This window comes from Salmo salar, chromosome ssa01 (assembly GCF_905237065.1).
Source record: "Salmo salar chromosome ssa01, Ssal_v3.1, whole genome shotgun sequence".
Taxonomy (NCBI): Eukaryota; Metazoa; Chordata; class Actinopteri; order Salmoniformes; family Salmonidae; genus Salmo; species Salmo salar.
The window spans coordinates 91,085,115-91,103,082 of NC_059442.1; the positions used below are offsets into that span (position 1 = coordinate 91,085,115).

Genomic DNA, 17,968 nt, shown 5'->3' on the forward strand with positions numbered 1-17,968 from the left:
TGTTGGTATTACAGACTCAATCAGGGACATGTTGAAAATGTCAGTGAAGACACCTGCCAGTTGGTCAGCACATGCCCGGAGCACAGGTCCTGGTAATCCGTCTGGCCCCGCAGCCTTGTGTATGTTGACCTGTTTAAAGGTCTTACTCACGTCGGCTACGGAGAGCGTGATCACACAGTCGTCCGGAACAGCTGATGCTCTCATGCATGCCTCAGTGTTGCTTGCCTCGAAGCGAGCATAGAAGTGGTTTAGCTAGTCTGGTAGGCTTGTGTCACTGGGCAGCTCGCAGCTGTGCTTCCTTTTGTAGTCTGTAATAGTTTGCAAGCCCTGCCACATAAGATGAGCATCATCGGAGCCGATGTAGTATGATTCAATCTTAGCCCTGTGTTGACGCTTTGCCAGTTTGATGGTTCGTTGCAGGGCATAGCAAGATTTCTTGTAAGCTTCCAGGTTAGAGTCCCACACCTTGAAAGCGGCAGCTCTACCCTTTAGCTCAGTGTGAATTTTGCCTGCAATCCATGGCTTCTGGTTGGGGTATGTTTGTACAGTCACTGTGGGGACGACGTCCTCGATGTACTTATTGATAAAGCCAGTGACTGATGCGGTGTACTCCTCAATGCCATCGGAAGAATCCCGGAACATGCTGCAGTCTGTGATAGCAAAACAGTCCTGTAGTCCAGTCCTGAAGCTCCTAAATAAGATCTGGGACAACCAACTACCTTCAGAGGTCACGTAATTAGTTAAATAAAGTCCACCTGTGTGCAATCTAAGTGTCACATGATCTGTCACATGATCTCAGTATATATACACCTTTTCTGAAAGGCCCCAGAGTCTGCAACACCACTAAGCAAGATGCACCACAAAGCAAGCAGCACCATGAAGACCAAGGAGTTCTCCAAACAGGTCAGGGCGAAGTTGTGGAGAATTACAGTTCAGGGTTGGGTAAAAAAAAAATATCCTTAACTTTCACCATCCCACGGAGCACCATTAAATCCATTTTTCTTAAATGGAAAGAATATGGCAACACAACAAACCTGCCAAGAGAGGGCCGCCCACCAAAACTCACAGACCAGGCAAGGAGGGCATTAATCAGAGAGGCAACAAAGAGACAAAAGATAACCCTGAAGGAGCTGCAAAGCTCCACGGCGGAGATTGGAGTATCTGTCCATAGGACCACTTTAAGCCATACACTCCACAGAGCTGGGCTTTACTGAAGAGTGGCCAGAAAAAAGCCATTGCTTAAAGAAACAAATAGGTAAACACATTTGGTGTTCGCCAAAAGGCATGTGGGAGACTCCCCAAACATATGGAAGAAGGTACTCTGGTCAGAAGAGACAAAAATTGAGCTTTTTGGCCATCAAGGAAAACACTATTTCTGGCGCACACCCATCACCTCTCATCACCCCGAGAACACCATTCCACAATGAAGCATGATGGTGGCAGCATCATGCTGTAGGGATGTTTTTCATAGGCAGAGCCTGGGAAACTGGTCAGAATTGAAGAAATGAGAGATGGAGTTAAATACAGGGAAATTCTTGAGGGAAACCTGTTTCAGTCTTCCAGAGATTTGAGATTGGGATGGAGGTTCACCTTCCAGCAGGACAATGACCCTAAGCATACTGCTAAAGCAACACTCGAATGGTTTAAGGGGAAACATTTAAGTGTCTTGGAATGGCCTAGTCAAAGCCCAGACCTCAATCCAATTAAGAATATGTGGTATGACTTAAAGATTGCTGTACACCAGGGGAACCCATTCAACTTGAAGGAGCTGGAGCAGTTTTGCCTTGAAGAATGGGCAAAAATCCCAGTGGCTAGATGTGCCAAGCTTATAGAGATATACCCCAAGAGATTTGCAGCTGTAATTGCTGCAAAAGGTGGCTCTGCAAAGTATTGACTTTGGGGGGGTGAATAGTTATGCACGCTCAAGTTTTCTGTTTTTTTTTGTGATATTTCTTGTTTGTTTCACAATGGAAAATATTTTGCGTCTTCAAAGTGGTAGACATGTTGTGTAAATCAAATGACACAACCCCCCAAAAAATATATTTTAATTCCAGGTTGTAAGGCAACAAAATAGGAAGAATTCCAAGGAGGGTGAATACTTTCACAAGCCACTGTAACTGAGTAGACTGATACCCCATGTCATTGATCCACCATCCATAGGTAAGGCTGTACAGTGAAATAAGTATGGCCCCCAATGCAATTATGACGTCTAATATATCCAGTGTGATTTCGACAGATTTTTGTCAAATTAACAAATTATTATATTTTGTTGAATTAATATAACAACATTCCAACCTCGTTTAGCATGATTTATTAAATTATGGCATAATTACACTATTTGTATTCATTTGCTTCACCGTCAATAACAGACTTTTATTTTGCAGGCGAACAGCAAAGTCCACTATTGTGGCTAATCCTTATTGTGGCTAGCTTCACATAGATGGGTCCGACTACCGTTAATCAAATAAGAACTGTCTAATAAATTAGGGGTATTTTAGATGATGCCGGAAGTTTACATACACTTAGGTTGGAATCATTAAAACTCGTTTTTCAACCATTCCACAAATTTCCTGTTAACAAACTATAGTTTTGGCAAGTCGGTTAGGACATTTTTCCAACAATTGTTTATAGACAGATTATTTCACTTATAATTTACTGTATCACAATTCCAGTGGGTCAGAAGTTTACATACACTAAGTTGACTGTGCCTTTAAACAGCTTGGAAAATTCCAGGAAATGTCATGGCTTTAGAAGCTTCTGATAGGCTAATTTACATAATTTTTGTCAATTGGAGGTGTACCTGTGGATGTATTTCAAGGCCTACCTTCAAACTCAGTGCCTCTTTGCTTGACATCATGAGAAATTCAAAAGAAATCAGCCAAGACCTAAGGAAAAAAATTGTAGACCTCCACAAGTCTGGTTTATCCTTGGGAGCAATTTCCAAAGGCCTGAAGGTACCACGTTCATCTGTACAAACAATAGTACGCAAGTATAAACACCATGCGACCACGCCGCCATCATACCGCTCAGGAAGGAGACGCGTTCTGTCTCCTAGAGATGAACGTGCTTTGGTGCAAAAAGTGCAAATCAATCCCAGAACAACAGTAGAGGACATTGTGAAGATGCTGGAGGAAACAGGTGCAAAAGTATCTATATCCACAGTAAAACGAGTCCTATATCGACATATCCTGAAAGGCCGCTTAGCAAGGAAGAAGCCAGTGCTCCAAAACCGCCATAAAAAAGCCAGACTACGGTTTGCAACTGCACATGGGGACAAAGATCGTACTTTTTGGAGAAATATCCTCTGGTCTGATGAAACAAAAATAGAACTGTTTGTCCATAATGACCATCGTTATGTTTGGAGGAAAAAGGGGAGGCTTGCAAGCCGAAGAACACCATCCCAACCGTGAAGCACGGGGGTGGCAGCATCATGTTGTTGGGGATGCTTTGCTGCAGGAGGGACTGGTGCACATCACAAAATATATGGAATCATGAATGAGGAAAATGATGTGGATATATTGAAGCAAAATCTCAAGACATCAGTCAGGTAGTTAAAGCTTGGTCACAAATGGGTCTTCCAAATGGACAATGACCCCAAGCATACTTCCAAAGTTATGGCAAAATGGCTTAAGGACAACAAAGTCAAGGTATTGGAGTGGCCATCACAAAACCCTGACCTCAACCCTATAGAAAATTTGTGGGCAGAACTGAAAAAGCGTGTGTGAGCAAGGAGGCCTACAAACCTGACTCAGTTACACCAGCTCTGTCAGGAGGAATGGGCCAAAATTCACCCAACTTATTATGGGAAGCTTGTGGAAGGCTACCCAAAATGTTTAACCCAAGTTAAACAATTTAAAGGCAATGCTACCAAATACTAATTGAGTGTATGTAAACTTCTGACCCACTGGGAATGTGATGAAAGAAATGAAAGCTGAAATAAATCATTCTCTCTACTATTATTCTGACATTTCACATTCATAAAATAAAGCGGTGAGCCTAACTGACCTAAGACAGGGAATTCTTACTAGGATTAAATGTCAGGAATTGTGGAAAACTGAGTTTAAATGTATTTGGCTAAGGTGTATGCAAACTTCTGACTTCAACTGTAGCTAGATAGTTATCTGGCTTACTATAGCTACTGCAACAGATGATGTCGTTTTGCTATGTTTTTGGGAAAGAACATTGTTTGCATCCATCAGCTAGCTAGCTTTTTTTATGACCAGCACTGTCCAGAGCTTGGGGAAGTGTGTCTGCGCTCGTGCGACAGCGGTAGGTGCGTGTGACAAAACTTTACCAGCATCATAGCATACGTATCGGTGAATCGTTGTGACATGAAATATGAGTGACAATGTACTCAATGTGTAATAACGAACGTGTTAAATGACTATGTGACGTGCAGTCATATTCAGGTCCTGATTGGTCAACAAGCTTATTTGACGTGTATCTTTTTTGACTCGCAAAGATCCAAATGGCGCTCCATACATTTCAACCCATCCTTTTCACACACAAACACAGTTCTTCCCAGGGGGTCAGTGGGAGGTAAATGGCCGGTCCACTAAACTCCTTGCCTCCAAGGACATTGAACTGTATCCTGGGATAGTGTAGGCCTCAGCAGGGGGTGAGGGGATATTTATGTGTAAACCAAACATTTCTGTCACCATGCAGCAGACACAACACACAAACCAGACATACACACACATCAAACACATGCAAACATGTACACCTACTGTACATACGCACAAACACACGTTGCACACATCGGCCTACTATACATAGTGAGAGTGACCAAAATGCTTGGTGTGTGTGTGTGTGTGTGTGTGTGTGTGTGTGTGTGTGTGTGTGTGTGTGTGTGTGTGTGTGTGTGTGTGTGTGTGTGTGTGTGTGTGTGTGTGTGTATGTGCCCTCTCACAGTTGGTTTCCCAGCTGGTTAATTGGCAGCAGTTAAAAGTTTAATGGTGGTGGCCAAAGTAAACAGCACTCCATAAAACTCATCCTCCACATTCCTCAGATGCACAAAACCACCAACATGCTTGTCCCACTCAGTGTATGTGTGTGTGTGTGTGTGTGTGTGTGTGTGTGTGTGTGTGTGTGTGTGTGTGTGTGTGTGTGTGTGTGTGTGTGTGTGTGTGTGTGTGTGTGTGTGTGTGTGTGTGTTTTAACAACCATTGAATCTAAATGGCAACAATTACCTAAAAGGCTCCATCAGCCATCTAGAGGCAATCACATACTAATGGTGATAAACAGAGAGAAGGAGAGAGAGAGAGAGAGACCAAAGCCATCACCTACAGAGAGATGAACCTGGAGAAGAGTCCCCTCAGCAAGCTGGTCCTGGGGCTCTGTTCACAAACACAAACAGACCCCACAGAGCCCCAGAACAGCAACACAATTAGACCCAACCAAATCATGAGAAAACAAAAAGATAATTACTTGACACATTGGAAAGAATTAACAAAATAAACTGAGCAGACTAGAATGCTCTTTGGCCCTAAACAGAGAGCACACAGTAGCAGAATATCTGACCACCGTGACTTACCCAAATTTAAGGAAAGCTTTGACTATTTACAGACTCAGTGAGCAATAGCCTTGCTATTGAGAAAGGCTGTCGTAGGCAGACCTGGCTCTCAAGAGAAGACAGGCTATGCGCACACTGCCCACAAAATGCTGCACTTCCTAATCTCCTGCCAAATGTATGACCATATTAGAGACACATATTTCCTTCAGATTACACAGATCCACAAATAATTCTAAAACAAACCCAATTTTGATAAACTCCCATATCTATTGGGTGAAATATCACAGTATGCCATAACAGCAGCAAGATTTGTGACCTGTTGCCAGAACAAACACCATTGAGCCACATGGTCCCGTGTGGCTCAGTTGGTAGAGCATGGTGTTTGCAACACCAGGGTTGTGGGTTTGATTCCCACAGGGGACCAGTATGGGAAAAATAAAAAAATTTATGAAAATGTATGCACTCACTACTGTAAGTCGCTCTGGATAAGAGTGTCTGCTAAATGACTAAAATGTAATTGTAAATACAACCCATGTTTATTTATTTTCCCTTTTGTACTTTAATTATAATATGACATTTGAAATGTCTTCATTCTTTTAAAACATTTGTGAGAGTAATGTGTACTGCACATTTATTTAATAGTTTATTTCATGTTTATTATCTATTTCACTTGCTTTGGCAATGTAAACCTATGCTTCCCATGCCAATAAAGTCCCAAAAATGTAAATTGAAATGTAATTGAGAGAGAGGGGGGGAGACAGAGAGAGAGGGGGAGAGAGAGAGGGGAGAGAGGGGGACAGAGAGAGGAGAGAGGGAGAGATAGGGGAGAGAGGGAGAGAGAGAGGGAGAGAGAGAGAGAGAGAGAGGGGAGAGAGAGAGAGAGAAAATAGAGTGAGAGGGGGAGAGAGGGGGGAGAGAGGGAAGGAGGGAAAAGAAAGTGGGAGAAGATGGGGTAAGAGAAAGAGGGTGAGAATGAGAGATGGAGGAGAGAGAGGGGGGAGAATTAAAAATGGGGGAAGAGAGAGAGGGGGAGAATGAGAGATGGGAGGAAGAGAGAGGGAGAGAAATGGAGACATGGTACCTGCCAGAACAGTTTGAGAACTCTGTCAATAAAAACTAGAATCTGTGGGGACAAGGACAGGTGTTTGACTGAGAGTGTGTGTGAGCGAGCATGGTGTTTTAGTGTGTGTGTATGTAGTGTAGTGTCCAGGCTCTCCTCTCTGTGCTAGCTGTGCTCCACTCTCTGGACTGAGGCCAGCTGGCAGTCTGCCTACTGGGGCTCCCTGGCTTGGATTCTTCAAAACAATCATTTGTAGTGTGTGTGTGTGTGTGTGTGTGTGTGTGTGTGTGTGTGTGTGTGTGTGTGTGTGTGTGTGTGTGTGTGTGTGTGTGTGTGTGTGTGTGTGTATGTGTGCGTGCACTTGTTACACACACACACACACACACACACACACACACACACACACACACACACACACACACACACACACACATACTTCAAAGGTGAGCCACACAGAGATTAAATTGCTCTCTTTTACTCCCCCCTCTCTCTCTCTGCTCTCTCCTCTCTCTCTTATTCTCCTCTGTTTCTCTCTCTCCTCTCTCACTCTATCTCTCTCTATCTCCTCTCTCTCCTCTCTCTCGCTTGTTCTGCTCTCTCTCCCTCTTTCTTTTTCTCCCTCCCTCCCTCCCTCCCTCCCTCCCTCCCTCCCTCCCTCCCTCCCTCTCTCTGTCGCTGTCTCTCTGTCTCGATGGTCTCTCTCTCTCAATTCAATTCAATTGACAGACTTTATTGGCATGGGAAACATATGCTAAAATTGCCAAAGCAAGTGAAGTAGAAAATAAACTAAAGTAAAATAAACAATAACAATTAACAGTAAATATTACACTCACATAAGTTGCAAAAGAATAATGATGTTTCAAATGTCATATTATGTGCAAATTGTTCTTGTGGCAACATATCACATATTTTGCTGCTGTGATTGCACTCTATGGTATTTCACCCAATAGATATGGGAGTTTATCAAAATTTGGTTTGTTTTAGAATTCTTTGTGGATCTGTGCAATCTGAAGGAAATGTGTCTCTAATATGGTCATACATTTGGCAGGAGGTTAGGAAGTGCAGCTCAGTTTCCACATCATTTTGTGGGCAGTGTGCACGTAGCCTTTATTCTCTTGAGAGCCAGGTCTGCCTATGACGACCTTTCTCAATAGCAAGGCTATGCTCACTGAGTCTGTACATAGTCAAAGCTTTCCTAAAGTTTGGGTGAGTCACAGTGGTCAGGTATTCTGCCACTATGTACTCTCTGTTTAGGTCCAAACAAGCTTGCTTAGGGAACTCTTCTCCAGGTTCATCTCTCTGTAGGCGAGGGCTTGTTATGGAAGGTTTGAGAATTGCTTCCTTTTAGGTGGTTGTAAAATTTAACTGCTCTTTTCTGGATTTTGATCATTAGCGGGTATCGGTCTAATTCTTCTCTGCATGCATTATTTGGTGTTTTACGTTGTACACTAAGGATATTTTTTGCAAAATTCTGCATCAATTTGGTGTTTGTCCCATTTTATGAATACTTGATTGGTGAGCGGACCCAAGACCTCACAACCATAAAGGGCAATGGGTTCTATAACTGATGCAATTATTTTTAGCCAGAAACTAATTGATATGTCAAATTTTATTTTCCTTTAGATAGCATAGAAGGCCTACGTGCCTTGTCTCTCAGATCGTTCACAGCTTTGTGGAAGTTACCTGTGGCACTGATGTTTATGCCGAGGTACGAGTCGTTTTTTGTGTGCTCTAGGGCAACAGTGTTTAGATTTAATTTGTATTTGTGGTCCTGGCAACTGGACCTTTTTTTGGAACACCATCATTTTTGTCTTACTGAGATTTACTGTCAGGAACCAGGTCTGTCAGAATCTGTTCAGATGATCTAGGTGCTGCTGTAGGCCCTCCTTGGTTGGGGACAGAAGCACCAGATCATAGTCATACAGTAGACATTTGACTTCAGAATCCAGTAGGGTGACTGTTCTAGTGCCTTCGCCAATTCGTTGATATATATGTTGAAGAGGGTGGGGCTTAAGGGGCATCCCTGTCTCACCCCACGGCCCTGTGGAAAGAAATGTGTGTGTTTTTGCCAATTTTAACCTGTTTGTGTACATGGATTTTGTAATGTCGTATATGTTTCACCCAACGCCACTTTCCATCAATTTCTAAAGCAGACCCTCATGCCAAATTGAGTCAAAGGTTTTTTTGAAGTCAACAAGGCATGAGAAGACATTGCCTTTGTTTAGTTTTTTTTGTGTTTGTCAATTGGGGTGTGCAGGGTGAATACGTAGTCTGTTGTACGGTAATTTGGTAAAATGCCAATTTGACATTTGCTCAGTACATTGTTTTCACTGAGGAAATGTACAAGTCTGCTGTTAATGTTAATGCAGAGGATTTTCCTAAGTTTGCTGTTGACGCATATCCCACAGTAGATATTGGGGCCACATTTGTCTCCACTTTTGTGGCTTGGGGTGATCAGTCTTTGGTTCCAAGTATTGGGGAAGATGCCAGAGCTAAGGATGATGTTAAATATTTTAAGTATAGCCAATTAGAATTTGTGGTCTGTATATTTTATCATTTCATTGAGGATTCCATCAACACCACAGGCCTTTTTGGGGGGTTTGTATTTTGTCCTGTAGTTCATTCAATGTAATTGGAGAATCCAGTGTGTTCTTGTAGTCTTTAATTGCTGATTCTAAGATTTGAACTTGATCATGTTTATGTTTCTGCTGTTTGTTTTTTGTTATAGGGCCAAAAAGATTGGAGAAGTGGTTTATGCATACATCTCCATGTTGGATAGATAACTCTTTGTGTTGTTGTTTGTTTAGTTCTTTCCAATTTTCCCAAGTATGGGGATTCTAGTGAGGGGATATAGGTAGCACACAGGAGGACCTTTTTCTCTGTTGAGATCATTTCCTTTAGAATTTCTTGTAGGATGACAATGTCTGTATTTCTGATTTCTTTGGTGAAGTCCAGGTTCCTGGTCTTTAGGCCAAAGACAGATAACCTCAGGCCTTGGATATTCCAGGATGAGATAGTGAAGGTTTTGTTTCCAATAAAGTGTCCAATGTTGTTAATCATGTGGTTTGGCTTCAGACCAGTAAGTGTGAGCAGAGCCTGCTGAGCATCTGGTACATGCCATTGGCTTGGGCTAGTGTAAGAGTGGGGGTTGGGTCTGTTTTCCTGCTCCCGGTCTGGGTGTATGTGTGACTTCCATGTTGAGGCCCTCTTTGCGGGAGTGGGGGGCATGGGGTGGGCAGGAGGCGCATAGGTCTGAGCTTAGGGGGCCTAAATGGCGTGTGGGCATGGTTGACTTGGGGGGTGTTGATTGGTTGGGGTGGGGATGTGGATGTGGTTGGTGGTGGTGCTGTCGTCTAGATGTAGGTCCTCTCGGAATGGGTTCTCTATTATGGAAAGCCATTTGGGTCTTTGCATGTCAAAAAAGATACACGTCAAATAACACTATTTGACACGTTAAATAAGCTTTTAATTTGACACGTCAAATAACACAGTTTAATTGTAGAATGTTGTGTTGGACCGCAACTTCTGGGGTAGCTAGCTAGCTTTAGCTTGGTACCTAGCTAGCACCAATACAACCAGCCTGAAAACAATGACCAGTAGATACTGCAGTCATTTTCATTATTCTTAGCAATGATTTAGGAATCCTTGAGTAAGTATTAGCTAGGCAGCCACTTGTTGTTCGCCTATTGAAATTGAACTTCAGTTCATGAAAAGAAATAGCTAGCTAACTACTAAACCCTGTTCCCAAAGCTAATGCTATAAGCAGCCAGCTTGCTTCATGAGGCTCAAATGGACCGGGTTATGTGTTGTGAAGCTAGCCACAATAAGGATTAGGCACAATAGTGGAATTTGCAGTTTGCCTTCAAAATAAAAGTACCTCTTTGAAAGTGATGCAGAAGGTTACAATTGGTGGAATCATGCCATATTTAGACTAGATAATGTTAAACAAGGTTGGAATGTGAAGCAATAAATTGGGGTATCAGTCTACTCGGTGACATCCACAGAACACAATTGTGACGAGTTTAAGCAAATATTAGCATTGTAGTTCTTATCGCGGGACTGCGACTGTGTGAAATCACCTCCCCAGTCAGCCTATTGTGTGTATTGACATTCATATTGCACTGTACAGCTTTACCTAAGGATTGGGGATCAATGAAATGGGGTATCAGTCTACTCAATAGCCAAGATATTTTTCCCAACATCCTCCTCAGAGTTACCAGACTCCAAAACATCCAGTATTGTTTTTCCTCTGGAATAGTGTTCAATACGCATAGGTTGACAATAAATGTGGGTCAATTTACAGTTGTTTCAGATTCCCACAATAAGAGCTACGACACTAATGTTCTCTGGGTGTCACCGAGTAGACTGGGGTGTTGTTGAGCTGGACTATTTTTTTGTTCTGACTGGAGTGTGTTCACCTGCTGTTCCAGCTCCACCTGCCTTACCTCCAGCTGGGTGAATCTATCCTTCATTTCAATGAGGAAGTAGTACTCTGTGCTGGGAGGTTGACTTTCCGCCTGAGGTTGCTCGTCTGTGGGGTTGTGCAATGAAGAGGTCTGACATGCTCGGGGTGGGAGTATCTTTCTCAAAAAAGAGCTTCTCCTGCTGAGCTATCGCTTTGATTATGTGAAAGTCCAGCTGAAACTGTTTGGGGTTGCCCTGTACCATTACTGTTCCAGACTTGTATAGGTTGATATTGGCTAACTCAAGAGTCCTCGTTGTCTAGTATCCTGAGTTTCCACCCATCGCTAACACCCCCCCCCACACACACACTCTTAACAGAGGGGTAGTATGTTAATATAGCACTGTGCCATACCAGGGGATGAAAGATAAAGTTTCTTATGTTCCAATTTTTTATAATAGCAAAAAGTGTGTCTTGATTTTCCATAAGGAGCTTCTTTGTGTACTCTTTTCGGGCCTTCTTATTTATTACATCCAGAGGGTAATGTATTATAACGTCCTTTGAACAGCGGGAGGGTGGTTCAAAGGCCTCTCTCCTGCCATTGCTAGGGTCAAGGGCTTTGACGTATTTCACTTCAAACCTCAGTGCTAATTGAAGTTGCAGTCAGATCTGTTCTGTCGTAGCAAACTTGGTAGCCTTAACTTAGCATTCAATCTTTATCAAGTTAAATATACACTGCTCAAAAAAATAAAGGGAACACTAAAATAACACATCCTAGATCTGAATGAATGAAATAATCTTATTAAATACTTTTTTCTTTACATAGTTGAATGTGCTGACAACAAAATCACACAAAAATAATCAATGGAAATCCAATTCATCAACCCATGGAGGTCTGGATTTGGAGTCACACTCAAAATTAAAGTTGAAAACCACACTACAGGCTGATCCAACTTTGATGTAATGTCCTTAAAACAAGTCAAAATGAGGCTCAGTAGTGTGTGTGGCCTCCACGTGCCTGTATGACCTCCCTACAACACCTGGGCATGCTCCTGATGAGGTGGCAGATGGTCTCCTGAGGGATCTCCTCCCAGACCTGGACTAAAGCATCCGCCAACTCCTGGACAGTCTGTGGTGAAACTTGGCATTGGTGGATGGAGCGAGACATGATGTCCCAGATGTGCTCAATTGGATTCAGGTCTGGGGAACGGGCGGGCCAGTCCATAGCATCAATGCCTTCCTCTTGCAGGAACTGCTGACACACTCCAGCCACATGAGGTCTAGCATTGTCTTGCATTAGGAGGAACCCAGGGCCAACCGCACCAGCATATGGTCTCACAAGGGGTCTGAGGAGCTCATCTCGGTACCTAATGGCAGTCAGGCTACCTCTGGCGAGCACATGGAGGGCTGTACAGCCCCCCAAAGAAATGCCACCCCACACCATGACTGACCCACCGCCAAACCGGTCATGCTGGAGGATGTTGCAGGCAGCAGAACGTTCTCCACGGCGTCTCCAGACTGTCACGTCTGTCACATGTGCTCAGTGTGAACCTGCTTTCATCTGTGAAGAGCACAGGACGCCAGTGGCAAATTTGCCAATCTTGGTGTTCTCTGGCAAATGCCAAACGTCCTGCATGGTGTTGGGCTGTAAGCACAACCCCCACCTGTGGACGTCGGGCCCTCATACCGCCCTCATGGAGTCTGTTTCTGACCGTTTGAGCAGACACATGCACATTTGTGGCCTGCTGGAGGTCATTTTGTAGGACTCTGGCAGTGCTCCTCCTGCTCCTCCTTGCACAAAGGCGGAGGTAGCGGTCCTGCTGCTGGGTTTTTGCCCTCCTACGGCCTCCTCCACGTCTCCTGATGTACTGGCCTGTCTCCTGGTAGCGGCTCCATGCGCTGGACACTACGCTGACAGACACAGCAAACCTTCTTGCCACAGCTCGCATTGATGTGCCATCCTGGATGAGCTGCACTACCTGAGCCACTTGTGTGGGTTGTAGACTCCGTCTCATGCTACCACTAGAGTGAAAGCACCGCCAGCATTCAAAAGTGACCAAACCATCAGCCAGGAAGCATAGGAACTGAGAAGTGGTCTGTGGTTACCACCTGCAGAACCACTCCTTTATTGGGGGTGTCTTGCTAATTGCCTATAATTTCCACCTGTTGTCTATTCCATTTGCACAACAGCATGTGAAATTTATTGTCAATCAGTGTTGCTTCCTAAGTGGACAGTTTGATTTCACAGAAGTGTGATTGACTTGGAGTTACATTGTGTTGTTTAAGTGTTCCCTTTATTTTTTTGAGCAGTATATTATTGTAATATTTTTCTCTTCTTGGCTTTAAAAGTAGCTTCAGACTGAACATGACTCACTCAATTCCAGGTTGGATGGTGTTTTCAGGTTTCTGTTGATTGTTTGCCAGAGCATTTTCAATATAGCTTGGAGAAAATAATCTTTGGTAGTAGGAATCCTTCCAGATCATTTTATACAAAATCAGGTTGTAGGTTTGGAGTTTTTATTTGGAGTGAAGGTTATGTTGTGGAGGGTAGTATCCTGTATATGTCCTTGCCGAAAAATCTATCTATTTGTAAAAACATGCTGAAAGATGCTGGAGCTCATCTGCTCATCTGTTCTTCCTCTCTCTCTCTCTCTCTCTCTCTCTCTCTCTCTCTCTCTTTTTTCTCTCTCTCTCTCCAGCTCTCTTTTTCTCCTCCCTCTCTTTCTAAATTTCTCCCACTCTCGCTGTCTGGCGCTCACACTTAAACCCTCCTTCTTTCGATGAATTCAACTGAATCCAAATAAGCTCCAGGCAGTTTTACAAAAAGAAACATTAGCGAACATTAGCAACTCGCATTTTTCTTTGTCCGGCTGTTATGTTGCGTTTACTGATAGAATGATTGGTATCTTCTGTTTATAACCACCTACACTAACATGCATAAACAGATACATAGAATGTTTGGTATCTACTGTTTATAACCACCTACACTATCATGCATAAACAGATACATAGAATGTTTGGTATCTACTGTTTGTAACCACCTACACTAACATGCATAAACAGATACATAGAATGTTTGGTATCTACTGTTTAAATGCGGTGCATTCGGAAAGTATTCAGACCCCTTGACTTTTTCCACATTTTGTTACGTTACAGCCTTATTCTAAAATGTATTAAATAGATTTTTCCCCTCGTTAATCTACACACAAAACCCCATAATGACAAAGCAAAAACAGGTTGTTCGAAATTTTTGCAATTCCTGCCTCTGATTCCAAACGTTTTAATCCAGTAATAGAAAGTTGTTTTTAAGATTTTAGTTTTAAGCCTATTCCAAACCTTAACCCTTACCTTAATCATTCAGAGTTCATGCCTAACCTTAACCATTCAGAGTTCATGCCTAACCTTAACCATTCGGAGTTCATGCCTAACCTTAACCAGCGGAGTTCATGCTTGCCTGTGTGTGTGTGTGTGTGTGTGTGTGTGTGTGTGTGTGTGTGTGTGTGTGTGTGTGTGTGTGTGTGTGTGTGTGTGTGTGTGTGTGTGTGTGTGTGTGTGTGTGTGTGTGTGTGTGTGTGTGTGTGTGTGTGTGTAGCAGGAAGGGGACCTCTCAGACCGGCCCAGAGGGGCCCTAGTCTGAGAGAGGGGTGCAATGGGGGTATAGAGGCTCCCGAAACACACGCATGCGTGGGTGTGAGAGTGTGTGTCTTACCTTCATGTGAGTGGGGGAACCAGATGGGGGAGGCACTGGAGTGAGGTCCTCCCCTGTAGGAGGGGGAGGAAGGGGAGGCAGGGTGAGACGGGGGAGAGCCCAAACTGCTGGCCAGAAACGAGCCCATGAACGACGCACCTGAAGGAGAGAGAGAGAGAGTAACGTAAATACAGCTTCTATCGTAAATAGAGAGAAAGACTGTTTAACTTTGATCAAAACCTTTGACAGGCACAATAACCCCAACCACAACAGTCTGTTGCACACAATGCCTGCAAACACACACACGCACGCACGCACGCACACACACACACACACATGCACGCAAACACATGCACACGCACACACCCTCACCCTTGACAGTCAGACCACTACAAAACACCCAAAAAACCACAAGAATCCTCAAATGCCTCACATCAAAGATGCTGTCTCTGAACATACACATACTACACAAATAATCTTCTAACAGAACAGGGCCAATAATACTGTGATAGGATGGGAAGTGAGGAGGGGCTGAAAGACTTAACCCTCCTTAAAGAGGGTAAGAAGGGGCGTAAGAGACTGAAGGGGGCAGAAAAGTGGCCATGGTCTGTGGACAAGGAGGCGGGGCAGTGGGGCGTTCTATTATTACAGCTGTGGCATACACACACTGACACACTCACACGTACACACGCTCATACACTTACATGCTCACACACACTCTCTCGATCTAAAGAGAGAAACCATATCATTTACCATCTATATTTTCACTCAGGGTAGACATAATAAGCCTGATTTCTGAGTAAAACCGTAAAGCTGTTCAAGGAAACTCTGACGACTTCCCATACCAGGCTGTTGTTCGTTCTCTCTCTCTCTCTCTCTCTCTCTCTCTCTCTCCTCTCCCCCACGCCACCATATTTCTCTCCTCCTTTTCCTCTCTCTCCTCTTTCCTACGTTTCTTATATCCTTCTATCTCTCCAACTCTCTTCTTCTTTCCCTTTCGTTTCAGTTTCCTTTTTCTCTCTATCCCCATCTCTCTCTTCTCCTTCGGCTCCTGCTCTCTGTCTCTCTCTCTCTGTTTTGTCAAATGTTTTCCAAGCCTTATAAAACACACAGATGGACCCCACAGCCCAGATGTGCTGTATATTACAACCAGAAATAACCCCTACTCAGATCTAAACCAGCTCCAGTACCTGACTGTTTGTTTCTGTGTTCAGCATTGGAGCCATGTTTTATTAGACAACCACAAGCTAACAACCACAATCTAACAACCACAAGCTAACAACCACAAGTTAACAACCACCAGCTAACAACCACAAGCTAACAACCACCAGCTAACAACCACAATCTAACAACCACAAGTTAACAACCACAAGCTAACAACCACAATCTAACAACCACAAGTTAACAACCACAAGCTAACAACCACAAGTTAACAACCACAAGCTAACAACCACAATCTAACAACCACAAGTTAACAACCACAAGTTAACAACCACAAGCTAACAACCACAAGTTAACAACCACCAGCTAACAACCACCAGCTAACAACCACCAGCTAACAACCACCAGCTAACAACCACAAGCTAACAACCACAAGCTAACAACCACAAGTTAACAACCACAAGCTAACAACCACAAGTTAACAACCACAAGTTAACAACCACAAGCTAACAACCACAAGTTTTTTATTTCTTTATTTATTTCACCTTTATTTAACCAGGTAGGCAAGTTGAGAACAAGTTCTCATTTACAATTGCGACCTGGCCAAGATAAAGCAAAGCAGTTCGACAACATACAACAACACAGAGTTACACATGGAGTAAAACAAACATACAGTCAATAATACAGTAGAAGAATATGTATATATACAATGTGAGCAAATGAGGTGAGATAAGGGAGGTAAAGGCAAAAAAAGGCCATGGTGGCAAAGTAAATACAATATAGCAAGTAGAACACTGGAATGGTAGATTTGTAGTAGAAGAAAGTGCAAAGTAGAAATAGAAATAATGGGGTGCAAAGGAGCAAAATAAATAAAATAAATAAATATAGTAGGGGAAGAGGTAGTTGTTTGGGCTAAATTATAGATGGGTTATGTACAGGTGCAGTGATCTGTGAGCTGCTCTGACAGCTGGTGCTTAAAGCTAGTGAGGGAGATAAGTGTTTCCAGATTCAGAGATTTTTGTAGTTCGTTCCAGTCATTGGCAGCAGAGAACTGGAAGGAGATGCGGCCAAAGGAGGAATTGGCTTTGGGGGTGACCAGAGAGATATACCTGCTGGAGCGCGTGCTACAAGTGGGTGCTGCTATGGTGACCAGTGAGCGGAGATAAGGGGGGACTTTACCTAGCAGGGTCTTGTTAACAACCACAAGTTAACAACCACAAGCTAACAACCACAAGTTAACAACCACAAGTTAACAACCACAAGCTAACAACCACAAGCTAACAACCACAAGCTAACAACCACAAGTTAACAACCACAAGTTAACAACCACAAGTTAACAACCACAAGCTAACAACCACAAGCTAACAACCACAAGCTAACAACCACAAGTTAACAACCACAAGTTAACAACCACAAGCTAACAACCACAAGCTAACAACCACAAGCTAACAACCACAAGTTAACAACCTCAAGCTAACAACAACAAGCTAACAACCACAAGTTAACAACCACAAGTTAACAACCACAAGCTAACAACCACAAGCTAACAACCACAAGCTAACAACCACAAATCAAGTCACATGTGGTGAATACAACAGGTATACAGTGAAATGCTTACTTACAAGCCCTTAACCAACAACACAGTTTTAACCTGTTAGGGCTAGGGGCAGTATTGACACGGCCGGATAAAAAAAGTACCCGATTTAATCTGGTTACTACTCCTGCCCAGTAACTAGAATATGCATATAATTATTGGCTTTGGATAGAAAACACCCTAAAGTTTCTAAAACTGTTTGAATGTTGTCTGTGAGTATAACAGAACTCATATGGCAGGCAAAAACCTGAGAAGATTCTGAACAGGAAGTGGCCTGTCTGACAAGTTGTTGTTCATCTTGGCTCTTTTTATTGAAGACTGAGGATCTTTGCTGTAACGTGACACTTCCTACGGCTCCCATAGGCTCTCAGAGCCCGGGAAAAAGCTGAATGATATCGAGGCAGCCTCTGGCTGAAACACATTATCGCGTTTGGCAAGTGGCCGATCAGAGGACAATGGGCTTAGGCGCGTGCACGAGTCGACCCCGTGTTTTATTTACTTTCCTCTTTTTACCTAAACGCAGATTCCCGGTCGGAATATTATCGCTTTTT

At 43.3% G+C, this 17,968-nt stretch overlaps 1 protein-coding gene across 1 annotated transcript in view; it reads right to left on the reverse strand.

Moving 5' to 3' along the window:
- The window catches only part of LOC106610139 (BAH and coiled-coil domain-containing protein 1), a 131,554-nt gene that overhangs the window by 61,120 nt on the left and 52,466 nt on the right, over positions 1–17,968 (reverse strand). Inside the window, 1 exon segment of the mRNA XM_045724286.1 lies at positions 14,684–14,821. Coding sequence (XP_045580242.1) covers positions 14,684–14,821 — 138 coding nt within the window.